Source organism: Mauremys reevesii, linkage group 7 (assembly GCF_016161935.1).
Source record: "Mauremys reevesii isolate NIE-2019 linkage group 7, ASM1616193v1, whole genome shotgun sequence".
NCBI classification, from domain to species: Eukaryota; Metazoa; Chordata; order Testudines; family Geoemydidae; genus Mauremys; species Mauremys reevesii.
Genome location: NC_052629.1, coordinates 107,325,567 through 107,342,719, shown reverse-complemented (window position 1 = coordinate 107,342,719; position 17,153 = coordinate 107,325,567). Strand labels below are relative to the sequence as shown.

The window sequence follows — 17,153 nt, the reverse complement described above, 5'->3', positions numbered from 1 at the left end:
CTTTCCTGTTTCTGCACTGCCTAGCACAAGGGAGTCCTGTTCTATGACCACAGGTCCTGAGGTCTACAGTAATACAGAAATAATAAGTGTTCTGCTTTACTATATTGTCAGCACCTTGGCCTTGTAGTTAGGAAGGTTGCTCCCTAAAACATACATACCAAAACCACAAGATTCTTGTTTGACTGCCTTTAAGCATTCTGCCTGTTCTTTTATGCTTAACAGTGCACCAAAGCCATGCTCCTCAGACTCATAACTGCAGCTTTTACTTGGGGAAAACTCTCGCTTAAGGCAGTGGAAGGTACAATGGGTAGCCTTTACTCTAATGAGTGTATCTTAAAACCCACACACACCTTGTTGTTTTTCATGTAAACCATGGCAAATTCAAATGTTTGGTTACCCTTTTTATTAGCTATTGTTATCTAACAATAGAAGAGGAAAAATAAGACTAAAATCATTTTGTCTTTTGGTAAAAGTGAGTTAAATTGTTTTGTCTGTGGTGTTAAGTTTCACTTCAGTATTTGTCATTCAACTAAGTATGGACTTTTATTCAATGGGAGGCAGTTTCCAAGGTGATGAAAATTACAAACTATAAATTATAGATGTTATTGATTGATAGAGTTTTTGCTGCAAAGATTGCTTTTTTCAAAGCATTTAACAAAAATATTTTCCTTGCTCCACCAATTAAATCGGAGATCAATGTTGGGTGGGATTTCTAATATTCTGTTGAATTATTAACCGGTTGGGGGTCTGATCACAGTTTAGCAGACATTCTATTAAACTTTTTTTTCTTGTCCACGAGCAGGGCTATAAACACCCCCATCTCAGGATATTTACTGTATTGAAAATTTTATCCGCCATTGTATTTTCTTAAATAACTTCTAAGGTGTGTGAAAGTCTTAATTAATAAACTCATAAGTAATAAGTAAGGGATATTTGTCACAGTGGGATGTTGCTTTTTTATTTACAAATTTGTCAAATCAACATATTAAGCAAATGTTATTTTCTCCTCAGTCTTTACATGCAACAAACAATTCTGTTCTTCAAAAAAAAAATTGTAACTAAGGTATAAGAACAATATTCTTTGATAATGTCAGTATCACATGAAAAGAAACAGTAGAATCTTGCTAATTCATATTAATCAGTTTGAGATGCTTTGCTAAATAGTTTACATTAAGGAGACTTAAAGGGACTATGGAAACTTTTTTGTTTATGTAAGAAAAAAAAATCTTCCACAATATGAGAACACGGTGTCACTCAGCTAAATTAATATTTGTATCAGTATAGAAATCTTACCCCACTATGGCCCTGAATGGGTCACAACACTATGGGCTAGGTATGGATGATGCGCACACAGTGTAGTGACTATACAGCAAGGGCTCTCAACCTTTCCAGACTACTGTACCCCTTTCAGGAGTCTGATTTGTCTTGCATACTCCCAAGTTTCACCTCACTTTAAAAACTACTTGCTTAGAAAAATACAAAAGTGTCCCAGCACACTATTACTGAAAAATTGTTTACTTTCTCATTTTTACCTTATAAAATAAATCAATTGGAATATAAACATTGTACTTCCATTTCAGTGTATAGTAGTATATAGAGCAGTATAAACAATCACTGTCTGCTTGAAATTTTGTTTTGTACTGACTTTGCTAGTGCTTTTTATGTAGCCTGTTGTAAAACTACGCAAATATCTAGATGAGTTGATGTACTCCCTAGAAGACCTCTGCGTACCCCCAGGGGTACACATACCACTGCCATAGAGCATCTGTACACCACTGATAGTAGGTTGGTTCCCCCTGCAGGTGTGGCTGAGTGCACTGCCTGTTTAAGAGGTGCACTTGTGGTAACAGAGGTCATATATTTAAACAGTGCAGATGTTTTTCCTAAAAGTTGAATATGACCTGTAGTAAGTAAATTAATAATCGTATTTGGTACGAAAAGGTTTAATCAAATCTCATGTTTCAGGGTTTAAACTAATACAGTGTCCATAAGGTCATATCTTACTGCATTGTACAATTGAGTATACATGCATTTCATTAATTTTTTATTTAATTTTAAATCCGAAGGTCAGGGCAACTATCAGAGGCAGGATATTGAACTTGAGCTAATGTGTTGAAGCAAATTCTCATGTAGCTTTGAATTTTGTAAATGATTGAATGAACTACTAATACTGCTTGAGGGCACAGAAGACCAAAACACATCTTTAAACCATTTCTGTTTATCAGATAAATATTATGAGACTGATACTGGAAATGAATATGTAATAAACTTATTGTGGAAAATTATATGCCATACTAAACAAGTCTGAAGGCATTATAATAAAGAATATGTTCTGGACAGTCAGTTGAAAGAAAACTGAATAGGAACTATTTAATATTGTCTTGCACAAAATATTCTAGCAGTGGTTACAATACAATATCTGTCAGAATGGAGCTAAATCTCTTGAACAAATAGAACTTGTGAAATTGGAGATACCGTCTGTAGAATTGCACATTTCACTACAAGCCGAGTTTTGTCTCTGTTGGACACAGTGGTATATTAAAAACTTTATAGGGTAGTTCCATTGTCTCTTTGCTACTTGAGACAATTTGTGTTGCCGTATATTTAAAAAACAAAAAGGTAATTGAAATGTGATAATAGCAGTAGCTGAGCTAGTTCTAAAGACCTAATGGTTGAAGAAAGTCTGACAATTCAGTTACTTTAGGGTACATCATAGCCATATCATACAATAGAATGCTTACAGGTAGAGATTGTTTAATGAAAAAATCCCTGCAGAATTTGTCAGTAATTAGGAAAGATTAATCAAATAGACACTCATACAGCTGCAGTGTATATATATTATATTTGTCCTCAGAACATGCTGACTTTATGCCAAATGTCCTATGCAGTACTAAGCTTTATATTTTATACATCTCATTGATAGTGTTCCATTATTGCCTATTGTTCCTTCTTACTCCTGCTGTACTGCTGCAATAACATCTCAGGTAAAAAGTAAAGTGACACCCATTATTATCTCCAGGCTGTTAGTCAATGACAAGGAACAACTTTTAGCCAAAATTTGTTACTTGTGATGTAATACTTTATTGCAGATATCATTCAATGCTTTGAAACTAGCCATACCACCTAGTGTGTCAACAATATTTGTAGGAATATTTTTTGGAGTTCTTTGTAAAATTCAAAATGGCCAATTGGTATGTTGACTACACAACAGTAGGTGTCACAGGAGTGAGGGATATACAGCACTGCAAACTTAATTTGGTCCCCTCGTGCATATGTATTACTGATAGTCTTTTGTTCAATGTTTCTTCCACAGGACCTTTTTCTCATTCAGTGCACAGGATATATTGTGCTAATTCAGTGATTTTCAACCTTTTTTGTCATTTGTGGGCCCACAGAAAATTTTGAATGGAGGTACAGACCCCTTTGGAAATCTTAAACATGTGTGGGTCTACAGACCACAGGTTGAAAACTACTGTGATGATTGAATGGGTAATTTCTAAGTATGCCTTCAGTGAGAGAAGGGGTCATGTGGAAAAAGTAGTATGTGATCATATAATGAAAGATTTATCACAGTGCATTTTCATAGGCAAATTATGGCTTTACAGTTGACTTTAATGCAGGCACTTCCTGACTTCTGAGTGCCTGACAGTGCAGCCATAACATTCTTTTACTGTAGTTTTTTTGGTTACTTTTTGAAAAAACAAGATAGTTAAGCAAAAATTAATTCTATTATGTGAAACCATATAAATCTCTGTATAAGTCACCAGCAAATTTGGAACCTTTAATACCACAGCACAGACTTCTACCAATTGAAATAACAGAGTAACTGATGATGGTGGCAGTAGGCTATTATCTTTTAAGTGGGCAAGGCACTAGAGGTGGATGGCACATACATTTTGCTAGTGGGTTTCAAAGACGTTTGTTTAAAGCAGGGGAATTTTGTGACTTAACAATTCTGGATTCTGTTTGAGGCTTGGAGGGGAACGTGCTCTAGTCTAGTGGCGATAGGTCCTCTGTCCCTGTTTTCCTCCTCTTCCTTGTTTTCCCCTGTATTTGTATTATTCTTCCAGCCTACACACCCTTTAGCTTGTCCTACTGTCTGCCCATGGTGTTTACCATTCTTCATTTGAGTTAGGATGCTTTCTTTTTCCACTGCAGGAGGAACATTAAGCGCAGAAAAAAATCTCCTTCCTTTCATTTCTGATGCCTGATGCCAAAATGTCCCCTCAATGAAGTGGTTGTAATGATTATTTAACATGGCAAAATATGAGTTTTCCTTAGCCTCTTTCTCAGAACGGTCTAAACAGTTTTTCGTGAAACTTCCTAAATTCCAAAAAACAAAACCGTTTTTAGAATGAGGCAGATGTTTAGTATGGAAAATTTCAGCCTAAATGGTTTAAGTTGGGCAAAGCTCTAAGTAACTGAAAACAGGCTGTTATAATGAAAAGTGTTAGGCAACCCTTTCTATAGACCAGGGGTCGGCAACCTTCCAGAAGTGGTGTGCCAAGTCTTCATTTATTCACTCTGATTTAAGGTTTTGTGTGCCAGTAATACATTTTAATGCTTTTAGAAGGTCTCTTTCTATAAGTCTATAATATAAACTATTGTTGTATGTAAAGTAAATAAGGTTTTTAAAATGTTTAAAACTTCATTTAAAATTAAATTAAAATGCATCAGCCTGTCTTGACGTACTGCAAATGATTGGGGAATGCTTATGTTCTTATTGAACTCTAGCATTCTCAGTTTGCATAGATTCATGAAAGGCATTCATTGTCTATTTTGTGTGTGTGTGTGTATATATGTGTGTGTGTGTGTGTGTATATGTGTGTGTGTGTGTGTGTGTGTGTGTGTGTATACACACACACACACACACACACACCAGTATCCTAATTATTCAGTAATTTCTTTATTGCTTTTCCCTCTTCATTACACCAATAATACTATTTGAGTAGACTTGAAAAAAGATTTGTCTATAATTTGCATGGATTGCTCTAGATAATTTGTCTTTTAGTTGCTGGGACAACTTGATCAAATTAATTTATTATCTTGATTGTCTGCTAGCACCTTAAAACAAACTTTGTTTACTGGGAGAAGAAGATTGTAGCTTCTCTGTGTGTATTTTCTGTAGATCTGAAATCAGTGTTTTTGACAGTAAAAAGTATGTAACGGATTGACATGGTGTGATATACCTAGGTGTTCAATTCATACCTAGGTGTTCAAAGGGGCAGTTCTCAGTGTGGAACAACAGGTCATCAGAAACACAAGAAGTGAGCCAATAATGCCATTTTGGTTAATCTTTACATATCTCTGTATGTATACATATACACTTTGAAGAACTATCAAGGTGTGCATATGCAAAAATAAAATGTTTGTGGGACTATTGTTATATGCCTTTTTCCCCTCATCCCTTCCCTATGTGTCGTCTCATTGTGTCACATCTTCTATTTAGATTATAGATGCTCTGGGGGAGAGACCACGTCTTTGTACGTCTTCTGTGATGCATCTACTATACTTGTGGGCACTATAAAAAATAAACACAACAGTACAAGGGGTTTCTAGATTTATAGATTAAGGACAGAAGCCACCTTTGTAATCATCTAGTCCACTGGTTCTCAAACTTTTGTACTGGTGACCCCTTTCACATAGCAAGCCTCTGAGTGTGGACCCCCCCCAATTAAAAAACACTTTTTTGTGTATTTAACACCATTATAATTGCTGGAAGCAAAGTGGGGTTTGGGGTGGAGGCTGACAGCTTGCAACCCCTCCATGACCCCCTGAGGGGTCCTGATCCCCAGTTTGCGATCCCCTGATCTAGTCTGACTTCCTGCATAAAACGGTAGAATTTCACCCAGCAATTCCTGTCTCAGTCCCATAATTTCTGGATCTTTATCACTCTAGTTTAAGAAGAAAAGGAAGGAGCAGTTGTATCAGATATTGGATTATGGCACTCATAGTACAATTGGACAATTCTATTTTTATTAAACTGATTTGTTTTCTAAGAATATTTGGGAAAGGAAAAGGCAATATTGATGGTAGACTAAAGACTTCTCGTTACAAGGAATAACAGCTGACAGTATTCCTGGAGCTTGTAGATCTGCTACAGAATTGATCCAATATTAATTTGAATTCTGTTTTTTAAACCAAATATTAAATAGTCATATTAAGCAAACCCTAAACGGTTTCAGAACTGCTTTCTTAACAAAGAAAAAATAAACTTATTGGGAAGAGAACATGATGCTAGGGCGCTGACTCAACTCTCATTGAAGCCAGTAAGGATATATCCGTGGTTGGCCTGGGTCAGCTAAGTTGGGCTTGGGCTGCAGGGCTGTACAATTGCTGTGTAGAGGTTGGGCTGCAGCCGGAGCTCCGGGACCCTGTGAGGGGAGAGGGTCCTAGAGCCTGGGCTGCAGCTGCAGCACACATGTCTACACAGCAATTTTTAACTCTGTGAGCCTGAGTTAGCTAACCTCAGCAAGCCACGGTCATGCTATGCAGGTTTTTTTTTATTCCAGTGTAGACCTACCCGAAGAGTCTTTCCATTGGCTTCAGTAGGCTTTGGATGAGGCGGTAGATCTTGTTACTATCTTCTTTGCTAGCCATGGGAGTGAGGTTCTTATTTCTAAACAAATCTTTGCTCTTTGTCAGTATGTTACAGTGAGCTGCATTTTTGAAGTGAAATACCACAAGCAATAGTGTGGAAATAATTGTTCCCTCTTGTTGTAATTTCTTGTATCATGAGAGATTTTTTTGTAATACGTTTAGTGCTTGTTAATGATCTATTATCATCCCTAGAAACTAAATTCCTTTGTCTACAGAAATGGTAAACCAAAAGCACCAGCAGTGCAACTTTTTAGTCACTGTCCATTCAGTGTACCCCAACACTCACCTGCATATATGACCTCTCAGCATGACAAACTCATTTGAGACGATGCAGTACTTTTATTCTGTTGGGAGTGTCAGTGTGGGGTTCAAATTATTTCCAGTTCCTGTGGTTCATTCATTATGAGGGCACTGTCTGTTAGCAACTTGATTACAACAATAGTGCATTTTCTGATTGATCTGGCCCCTTTTCAACTAGTAAGATAAAAGGCTGTGTAAAGTGTTATCAGTTTATTTAAGATGTCCATATAATTCCTTTTAAAATTGATGTCCATTTTCGTGGTCTGGGCATGTTAACGAGGGAGAAAAGGACATAAAAATGAAAGGAAAACAGTGGAGAAATGTATCCCATGAATAAAAGTCCTAAAGCAATCTTCGTCACAGAGCATAGCTCCAACACTCACTTACCAACGTGTGAACAGGGCTACAAACTCTGATTTTTAAAAGTCTCATTTGCAAAACATAGTGGTGATATTAGAAATGGTTGGAAAACAACACTTCCTTTTCATGACCACTTTTAAGGCCTTGAAACTTGTTTTCATTCTATAGTGGGATGGAAACAAAACTTAAATGTTTTTATGAAACACAATTGTGTCAGAAGTCAGGGTTGGGGTGTTTTGTTTTTTGTTTTTTTTTGGTGGTGGTGGTGGTTGTGATGGTGGTTGTTTAAATTCAGGTCTCTTTAACATCATCCTGGACCTAAGAAACCTCATTGAAAACGTAGTCAAAATTTGTCTCCATGAAATTTTTTGGCTTTGCGAAAACATCTTTTTCATCAAAATAGGCTTTTGTTAAAAAAAATTCTGACTAGCTCTACTGTGAATTAGGTATAGTACGTAGAAGGTTCACATGATGCCCAATCAATACGGCTTGTCTTCCCACCAGTAAGTATTGTATCCTCTCCACCCGTGGTTTAGGAACCATTCTGTGTATAGTGCTTAATCTTGCTTTCTTATGATCCTTTATGCTAATATAGGTTATATGCCATATACACTTACACCCCTTCTAATTATGGTCCACTGAAAAGTCATATTAATTGGTGTGAATTTTGATGCCTAACATAATACGGAGTATTTTGTCATCCTTTTCATAAAGGTTAGTACTAACATTGGCTTAGTTTTTCAGTGCAAGATACAGATTTCATAAGGGTTACAGCGGAGAATTAATAGACACCTTGTCAGACCATTACTGTTTAGGAAGGAGGTGCAGCTCATAAAATCTGCTCAGGTAAACTGCATGCAGGGCAAAAAGAAGCTTGATGTCTGCAATTAAATTATCTCTCCCAAAATCACACCCAACACATGTTTGACTGCTGTACTAAAATAAACTGTCAAATATTACAGAGTCCCTTACTCCCCCTCCCCAGCACCCAACCACACCAGATGAACCCCATCCTGCAGTTTCATGTGTATTTTTAAAAATTCCCAGTAGTTTCCTAGAGATTGCTGAGATTAAGGGCTTGATCTTGCAGCACTTACACATGAGAATAGCTTCACTCATGTGAGTAGTTCCATGGTTTTTATATGTGAATATAGTTACATACATAGAGAGTTTGGAAGTTCAGGATCTACTGGCTTTAGATCCTGGGCTGAGTACAGAGCCTTGGTTCTATCAAGGTAGTCACAAGTGAAAGAAGATTTTAGTAGTCTCAGTATAAAGTCCAGATGACATTTGTTCACATTACCTCATTCTTTACCCTATTCCACATGCAGTTTGGAAGTGGGCTAAAAAGAGGACTGTTGTTCTAATAATTTGGTGTTGCAGATAAGCACCCCGAGTTGCACTGGCAGATTTAACCCCCTGCGCTTTGACATTTCATTTTCATGAGCATTAAAATTCACCCAAGATTCTAGTTCTTTGTATGCTGCCCCAGTTTGTGGGGTCTGTAGTAGCCCCTAGGGGGATCCCTGGGGCAGGAGCAACATATGTTTAGTGTACATAGTTCTACTGTACCCCTACCCATACATCCCATTGTACAGGCAAGCCAGAACCAGATCAGGCATATCGGTGATTGGACTGCAAAGCTGTGGGGAGTCTGCCGTAAGTTAAACAGCCTCTGAAACTGTTGTAATTTGTCCCAGGGCTGCACTGATGCCGGGAGCAGTCCACAAACGTGGCTTAAGGCCATTTTGTTCTTAATCAGTGACACTGGTGGTATTCCTGTGATACAATTCACATAACTCTGTAATTTGTTCTTCATTTGGGCTCTTTTTAAATAGGGATGCAAATGGGACTGCTTGTGGAGTAGTGCTGTTCACCTTAAGCAAAGCTATCTGAATCTATCCCAATGTTAATATATATGGCATAGCATGAGTCCTGGGGAGTGGTAGCCAGTAATAATCTAAGAGAAGGGATTTATGAGAAGGTGTACATATTTACAGATATGTACATATCAACAGTGTTAGTGCCAAGAGGAAGGAGAATAGCTTCAAAGCAACAAGAAAAAGTGCTGAGCTAGACGCACAAGTGGCTTATATAATTTGGCATGGAAAAAACTGAAGAGGATTTTAAAAAAAGTTTTATGTGGGCACATACTGCAAGATGTAGGTAAAAAGACTGCTTGTTATAGCAGTTAAAATGTCTTTCAGCAGTTAACAAAGCAAACAGAATGTTGGACTAAATCACTGGAATGACATCAGATCACTGCCACTGACAAAGTGTCTGATGTATTGGGCACAGTTTTGGGTGCCTTATTACAAGAACTATAATAGCAACATTTGAAAAGGTACAAAAGAGAATAACTGGTGATAGAGATTATAACAAAGTGGAGACAGTTATTATCCACAAGGAAATCAGGAGGGACATAACTGAGATGTATGTAACTTAGAGGGGCATAGAGGCAGCAGAGGCCAAACCAAGGTTTTAAATGCCTCTGTTCTGAGATGATGCACCTTTTTGTAAAAGGGATTTACCAACACTAATCCCAGTCTGGATTACTGGTTTAACTCAAATTAAGGTCATTTCTGCCTGCTGTATAAGTGTGCGTGAGACTCGGTCCAGTAGGGATAAAGAGTTAGACTGAAATTGAATGAAATCTTCCCCTTCCTTTTTGTCTGTCTGTACTAAAACGGTCTTTTACATCCATGCCCAAAGTGCTGGTGATAGGTGGGAGGCGGTTCTCTAGAGGGAACAGAGTCCTGCGAAATATAGACTAAACGTGGTTACAGCATTATGTTAAGATCTCTTTCTACTTGAAGACCTCTCCTACCAACTTCAGACTTGATGTACCCCTCTCCACCCTAACACTCATGCTACATTGTCTCAGTTTGCTACAAACATGTCTTTTTTGGAATGCAGGTGACATTGGGAGTTTTAAAGGAAATGCCTTCACAGGATCATTCAGGGATCTGACTGTGAGCAAAAATTCAGCCTTGTAGATTGAATGATTTTGAGAAGTACTTAAAGGTGTGTGCTGGTTTCTTTCTGAAACTGCTTTGAAGTTAGCTGTCAAATGTATAAAAGCCCCAGATTTGAAGACTTGAGCTGTTGCTTTCTTTTTATTTTGTTTTCCCATTGCCCTTATTCAAGCATTATATTCCAGTGTAGGCATGTGAATATGTGGCAATACTCCATCCTTGGTAGGCTGAACTGTCACTTCTGTTACATTTGTGTTGGGCAAAGGAACACAAAGATGAATATTTCCATTCCATTTCTTCCCTTCCTAATGAAGGGATTACTCAAATTTGAGGTGCAGACTTTGAGCCAAATCACTTAGCATTCATGAAATAAGATTAAGAGCAATTTACTCTGTAATCTGCAGGAAAGGAAAGATCTCATATCAGAGAAACAAATACTATGTGCCTTTTGATGACTCTGTCTATGCATATAATTTCGTCAGTAGTAGTAAAATGCTTTAAAACTGATGGATGTATTCCCTGATAACAATTTGCAGCCGGTCTGACTGCACTGAATGCAGGCTACCTTAGAAATAACACTCTGCTCTGAAGATGATTACTTTTAGAAAGTGTAGAGCACCTGCCTTTTGAAAAGTAGGACCTATTAAGGTGTCTCCATTCAGGCACCCAATCATTATTTTTGAAAAATTAGGCTCTGGTGGTAGCCTTTTTCCCCATTTCCCGAGCACCACTACTGTCCTGGAGCTGAGCTATCCTATCATAGGTACTTATAGGCTCCCTATTATGATAGTATGAGAACACTTCACAATCTTTAATGTGTTTATCCTCAACACCCCTATGAGTAAGGTCCTACCAAATTCATGGTCCATTTTGTTCAATTTCATGATGGATTTTAAAAATAGTTTCCCAGTTTCAGATGTTTACATCTGAAACTTCACAGTGTTGTAACTGTGGGGGTCCTAACCAAAAAGGGGATTTTAAAGCCGTTGTAGGAGGGTCGTGGGATTGACACCCTCACTTCTGCGCTGCTTTCAGAGCTGGGCCTTTGAAGGCAGCAGCCATGGAGCTTCCTGCAGCCAGGGAAGGTACCCAGAGGTGGGTCTGATATTCTCCCCCCCCGGTGAGTGGTTGTGCAGGGAAAGAGGAAGTCCCATTCCTCACCAGACCCAGTAGGACTAGTAATTAGAGCCCAGTGCATGGTAGGAGCCCCTGGCTGGGGTACCCCAAACCCTGCCTCTCCTACTTCCCTACAATAGCTAGATTTCATGGGGGAGATTTGATTTCGCAGTCCAGGGTGCATTTTTCACAGCCATGGATTTGGGTAGCACCCTACCTGTGAGGTAGGGAAGTGCTGTAATCCTCATTTTACAGATGGAAAATGTAGTCAGAGGCTAATGTGACTTGCCCAAGGTCACATAGGAAGTCTATGGCAAAGCAGGGACTTGAACCCAGTTCTCTCATGTCCTAACTAGGGTGACCAGATAGCAAGTGTAAAAAATTGGGGCAGGGGGGCTGATAGGCCTCTATATAAGAAAAAGCCCCAATTATCGGGACTGTCCCTATAAAATCGGGATATCTGGTCACCCTAGTCCTAACTAATATCCTAACTATTGGACCCATCCTTCGTTCTCTCCTTTTCAAAATTGGTGGTATTGGAGATTCCCATTTTTAGAGATTTGGACACAACAGCCTCAAAGTAAGTGCTAGTTAATACCATAGGAGTGTATGAAATGCTAAGGTGGAAAAAGGAAGAAAATAATAATGTACTAATTAATAAAAATGTAAAGGAAAAACCAGTGAAAGTGGAATTGTATGTTGCTTTTTAATTTTTCCACGTTACTTAAAACAAGAAGTTTAATAGCACTGTATTTTTTTACAACAAAATATTTTCATGTATTCATTTCCTGTCAGTTACTGAAAACTTCATACAAGTCACCAAGGCCCAGATCGTTTAAGGTAGTTAGGGGCCTAATTTCCATTGATTTCAGTGAGAGAGTTAGGTGCCTAAATACCTTTTTGAGGATCTGGGCCTAAATGTCAGCACCTAAATGTTCATAATACTGTTATTTGTAGCACAGTTTTTTTGAAACCTTGGTTAGTGATTTAAATTTGTTATACTTTGTATTTAACATTCTTTGTTTTTGTCAGTGCAAATCCAACAAATGATTTTTAAAGGGAAAAAAATTAAAACAAAAGAAAACATTTACAGTCTAATGGAAGCAAGGCCATAGTTGTAACACAAAATGTACAGAGTTAACATTGGAGTTTACCCACTTATAAGATAATACAAAAGCTTTATTCTTTTTATAATTAATTCCTCTTTGCATATGACTGTGCTTTATGCAACAGAGTATCAGATATTGAGATGTATCAACAAAACTACACCACTGCATTGCACTGATAGATTAGGTCCATATTTGATTTTTTTAAACTTGTAATTATTTTTTCAAATGGTGAACAGAACTGACTATTTAGTTTCACCTGAATACATTTTGTAAACTTTTAAAAAATATGGACAATTCTAACCAGTCACCATTTGAACCAGAAATTCAGGTTTTGATTCAAATTACAGAAGAAAAATATAAAAAATGCTAGTAATAAACATTTTCCCCTGAAAACATATTTTAATGTAAGTAAATCTTTGATTGTTGTATTTTATACAAAGATCTACTTTAACCATAACTGCCATTCTATTCCTCAGTCTAGTATTAGGAGAAGTGTATGACATTAAATCATTTTATTACAATATTTATAACATTGCTTTTTTCTCTTTATATTAAAAAAAAAAAAACCTCAACCTATAGGGCTAAATCCTCAGCTGGTGTAAATCAGCATAGCTCCATTGACTTCAGTGGAGCTATGTTGATGTACAGCACCTGGGGATCTGCACAGTAGCATTTAGCCACAGGAATTCCAAAGCACTTTGACAGACCATGTTCGGACAAGTGTTTTTCAGCCAGCCAGCATATCTATTACTATATGCTGGTAACAGGAATTAAAGTTTTGATGACATTTATCATAAGTTATCAAAGCAGTAACAACATGGCTTTTTTAAAATAAGATTCTATCAAATATTTAAATAATTAACACTAAGTCAACCGGTGTCAAATGAAAACTGTCTTAAGGCTTACAATAAATTAAAATATCCTTTGGATTTCAGTCAGATACAATCTACAGGGGAAAACGGTATTCAGCATGTGGGTTTGGAGAGCTACCGCAGTGCATTTTAAAGTACTGTAGTGGTAAGAAATGAAACTTAAATAAATTATACAGTGATTTATGAAAAATTATAAATTGGTAAGTAATCACCCTGGATCCTAGCCATTAGAGTACTGGCAGACCATACGTAGTGCATTGCATGTATTTGTTCATTGTCTGTGGAAGCAATTTAATGTATGCAGTGCATGACTTCATGCTGGCACTTGTTAATGGACTGGTGGTAAATCAGTCCACAAAATTCCTTGGAAACACTGAAAAAAATGAAGCTGTAATACAATAAAACAATAAAGTGCTTTAAATGAGAATCTATGGTTTACTGCATTTTCTTATTTCATGATAGACACCAAAACCAACAAAATGAAAGTTGATAGTTCTCTAGGGTAAATAAAACTGAGCCTGTTACTTACAGTCAGCCAGTACTTCCATGTGAGTTCAGAAATAATTTGTATCTATTTCTTGTCTTGATGTTAAAACTTAATTTACTGTGGGATTATGGGAGTGAATTATAGCGCAGGTTGAACTCGCACAGACAAAGAGGACTATGAATATTCTGTATTTTAAAGTTTTCAACTTGCCAAAAAAAGTGGATTTAAAATGAAGGAAGCAAAAGAAAGATAGCAATCTGGAAACAGTCATATCCAGTGTGTGTATAGCCAGAGTGTTTGAAATACACTACTCAGCTTCTTGAAACAGAAATGGGCTGATGGGAATGTAGAGAAATCTGAGAGTTTATTCCAAGTCCTCTTGATTGATTACTGCTATAATATGGTTGCTTCTTCCATGGCTTCAATCCACCTGAAAAAGAAAAAAGTAGAGGAGCCAGATTTTATTTTGTGGATCAAGCCAATGCATATTAAAAACACAGGGCGCAGAGAAGACTGTATTGCATATAATAGCTGCGTCTAAGGAGGAAATTTAGATTGGTGATTAGAACAGGGTCCTGAGAGCCAGGACTCCTAGATTTCATTCTCAGCTTTGCCACTGACGTACTGTGTAATCTTGGACTGTCTGAGAGTGGGTGTTGAGAGAGATGAGACCATGCAAATTGGGGGAAGAGAAACAAACCTCCATAACCACCCACTCTCCTGCCTGTATATTTTAAGGCATCATCATTTTATCATTAGTTCCATGACTTTATTGTGCAGCAATAGTAATAAAGCATGTGAAGTATAGAAAATGTTCATTAAAGATCAAACTTGAGTCAAATACACTGGATTAATATGGCTATCCTTATAATCACATCTGACAGATTGCTACATGTGGATCTATGAATCTGAGCTTCTGTGGTTGCACCTATTCAAAGAAGTGAAATCTCCATCTTGCCAAGATGAAGTAATTTCTACCTGATGCTTTAATGCCATCCAGGCAGTTGTATATAATTGGCTCTTATTAGCATATCCAAAGATGCTTCAGTTTTATCTGTAAAAGCAGCAAGGAGTCCTGTGGCACCTTACAGACTAACAGACGTTTTGGAGCATGAGCTTTTGTGGGTGAATACCCACTTCATCGAATGCATGTGTTATCAGTTTTATCTGTAGCTGAGGTGCATTCAAAAGGAAAGGAAATGGGAAGAGGCATGTTAGAGTGAAGAGTGCTGCTTACATTATACTCATTCATGGATTAGTATGTAATTGCAATTCCACACGCAGTACCTCTGTGCTGAATTGTTATCCTCCGTGCGGAAGCTATAAAACAAGGTTTGCTTGTGGTAAAGATGGAAAACTGCATCCGTGCTTCCATCTTCCTTTTCTGGGGCAACTGTGAAACCCAGCAAAGGCAGACTCTCTGTGGCGACCTTATCCTAAAATCAATGTGGAGGGGGAAATACACTTTAGAAGGAGCACTTCAGAATGGGCTGCAGTCTGGGGCAAGGGATGTCTTCCCAGAATCTACAGTGCCTGATAGGGCTACCAGGAGCTTCTGCAATAATAGTATTAGAAATGAATAATCTAGTGCTGGATTGAAAATCCTAGAGAATTGTTGTTTAGTTACTAGGTGCAGCCTTGGCAGCAGCAGTGCAAGCATCTCTCACACATTGCTCTGCCAAAACCCTGAACTCAGAGAACCCCTGCTGAGATGGAATTCTCCATATCCATTCAGCCCTCTTTAGACTACTAACAGGAGGTTCTAATTTAGTACTAGTGGCTTATGTGGATCAGACTTAGTTCATGAATCTATAGGCCACGGAAGATCTGATGGGAACAATATCCGGTTACTATTATCTTTTGGCTAAGTTTGTATCAAGGGTATAGAGATGAAAGATCCTATATTTTACTACCCGTCCCCTAAGCCATTTACTGTGTATCACCTGTGTTTGGTGGCATCCGACTCCCCCTCCCTCCACAGCCCCAGCAGTTTTTTAACAGACTCATTTTCACGGTCTCACACAGCATGCTTGCTTCTAATGACACCACTTTACAATTTATGAGTTGGTAATGCAATTCATTGTTAATTTACTCCCAAGAAACATCCATGAATTTCACTTGCCAGATCTGGAGTTCACTGTACAAGTGGAATAAAGAAAAACAATAAGCCTTAATTGAATTGCAGTTTAACTGTTACTGATGGCTGCAATTTTGGTCCCTATACCTCTATTACGGTAATGTTGGGGTTTTGGTCTTTGTCTTTTTAGATTAGTTTAGTTTATCTGTTTAAGATATTACCAAGGTGAAGCATACAATGCAGTTAGGTACCCGCTGCTCTTTCACATCTCAAGAGGGGTTATCACTAACACCACGTGCAACTCTTTAAGTTTAGTGGAGTTGTCCACCCCATGAGAGGCAGGACTTCGTTCTCCGGGCCTGATTTTTCTGATGAGCTAAGCTCAGACAGCTCCAGCTGAAGTCAGTGGGAGCTGTATGTTGCCTGCAGTTCTGAAAATCAAGCTCAAGATGTTTTATTTTAACCCTAGAGGAAATCTAGGCTAACAGATAAAACAGAAGAATGGGTGTCAACTTTACTGTAGTTCTAGTCCTTGATCTGCCCTGACTTGGTTTGTGACCTTGGTCAAGTAATGCAACCTCTTCATATCTCAGTGCCATCTATTTATAGGTGATGATAATACTTCCCTACCTCTCAGGTATGATAAGTTTAAATAGTTAATGTTTGCAAAGTGCTTTGAAGATTTAAAATGCCAAGTAGTAGTATTACAGTTGCTTGTGGTCTGAGCTCTGTATCTTTCATTCTGCAAAAGTGGCTCTGTTTCAGGGCTTTCAGTTATAAAGCCCATCAGTCAGATCACCCTTGCATCTTCTTTTTCTACAATGGAGGTGCAGCTGGTAGCCACCCTTCCTTTTCACAGGGAGGAGGGGCCTGCAGAGGCTGCTCAGATCAATATGGAGCATGGCATACTCCCCCCTCTATTCTTCACCAGCTGCATCTCCATATTGAAGTTCATAGCTGCAGTCTAATCCCATGGGCATATCCAGTCTACCCCGGTGAAATTGGGGCAGTTCACTAGTTCCTGGAAAGTTGCCCTTTTGAACTTTGATTGGGCAAAGTTTGGGACTTCCTTTCTTTAGAAAGAGCTCTTATTTATGTAACAGTTCTCAGCTACTATCTCAAAACATATAGGTAGTGCACCAGAGAAAAGTCAAAGAGGATTTTAAGTCTTTATATTTTGATCTGCAATAGGTTCCTGACAGATTAAACCAGGCCTCTTGTAACTGAGCATTTATAATCAGCATGAAATGTAACAAA

General features: G+C 38.0%; 1 protein-coding gene and 1 long non-coding RNA gene across 4 annotated transcripts in view; one reads left to right on the top strand and one right to left on the bottom strand.

The window, feature by feature from the left end:
• The window catches only part of LOC120369215, a 29,643-nt gene that overhangs the window by 4,988 nt on the left and 7,502 nt on the right, over window positions 1-17,153 (top strand). The gene's annotated exons all lie outside the window — the stretch shown is intronic.
• The window catches only part of FGD5 (FYVE, RhoGEF and PH domain containing 5), a 153,048-nt gene continuing 147,954 nt past the window's right edge, over window positions 12,060-17,153 (bottom strand). For all 3 annotated transcript variants that reach the window (XM_039482230.1, XM_039482233.1, XM_039482231.1), the window contains exons 20-21: window positions 15,107-15,255; window positions 12,060-14,249 (exon numbers count right to left, since the gene is read on the bottom strand). In XM_039482230.1, the coding sequence (XP_039338164.1) occupies window positions 14,213-14,249; window positions 15,107-15,255 (186 nt within the window). In that variant the 3' untranslated portion in view covers window positions 12,060-14,212. The remainder of the gene's footprint in view (window positions 14,250-15,106; window positions 15,256-17,153) is intronic.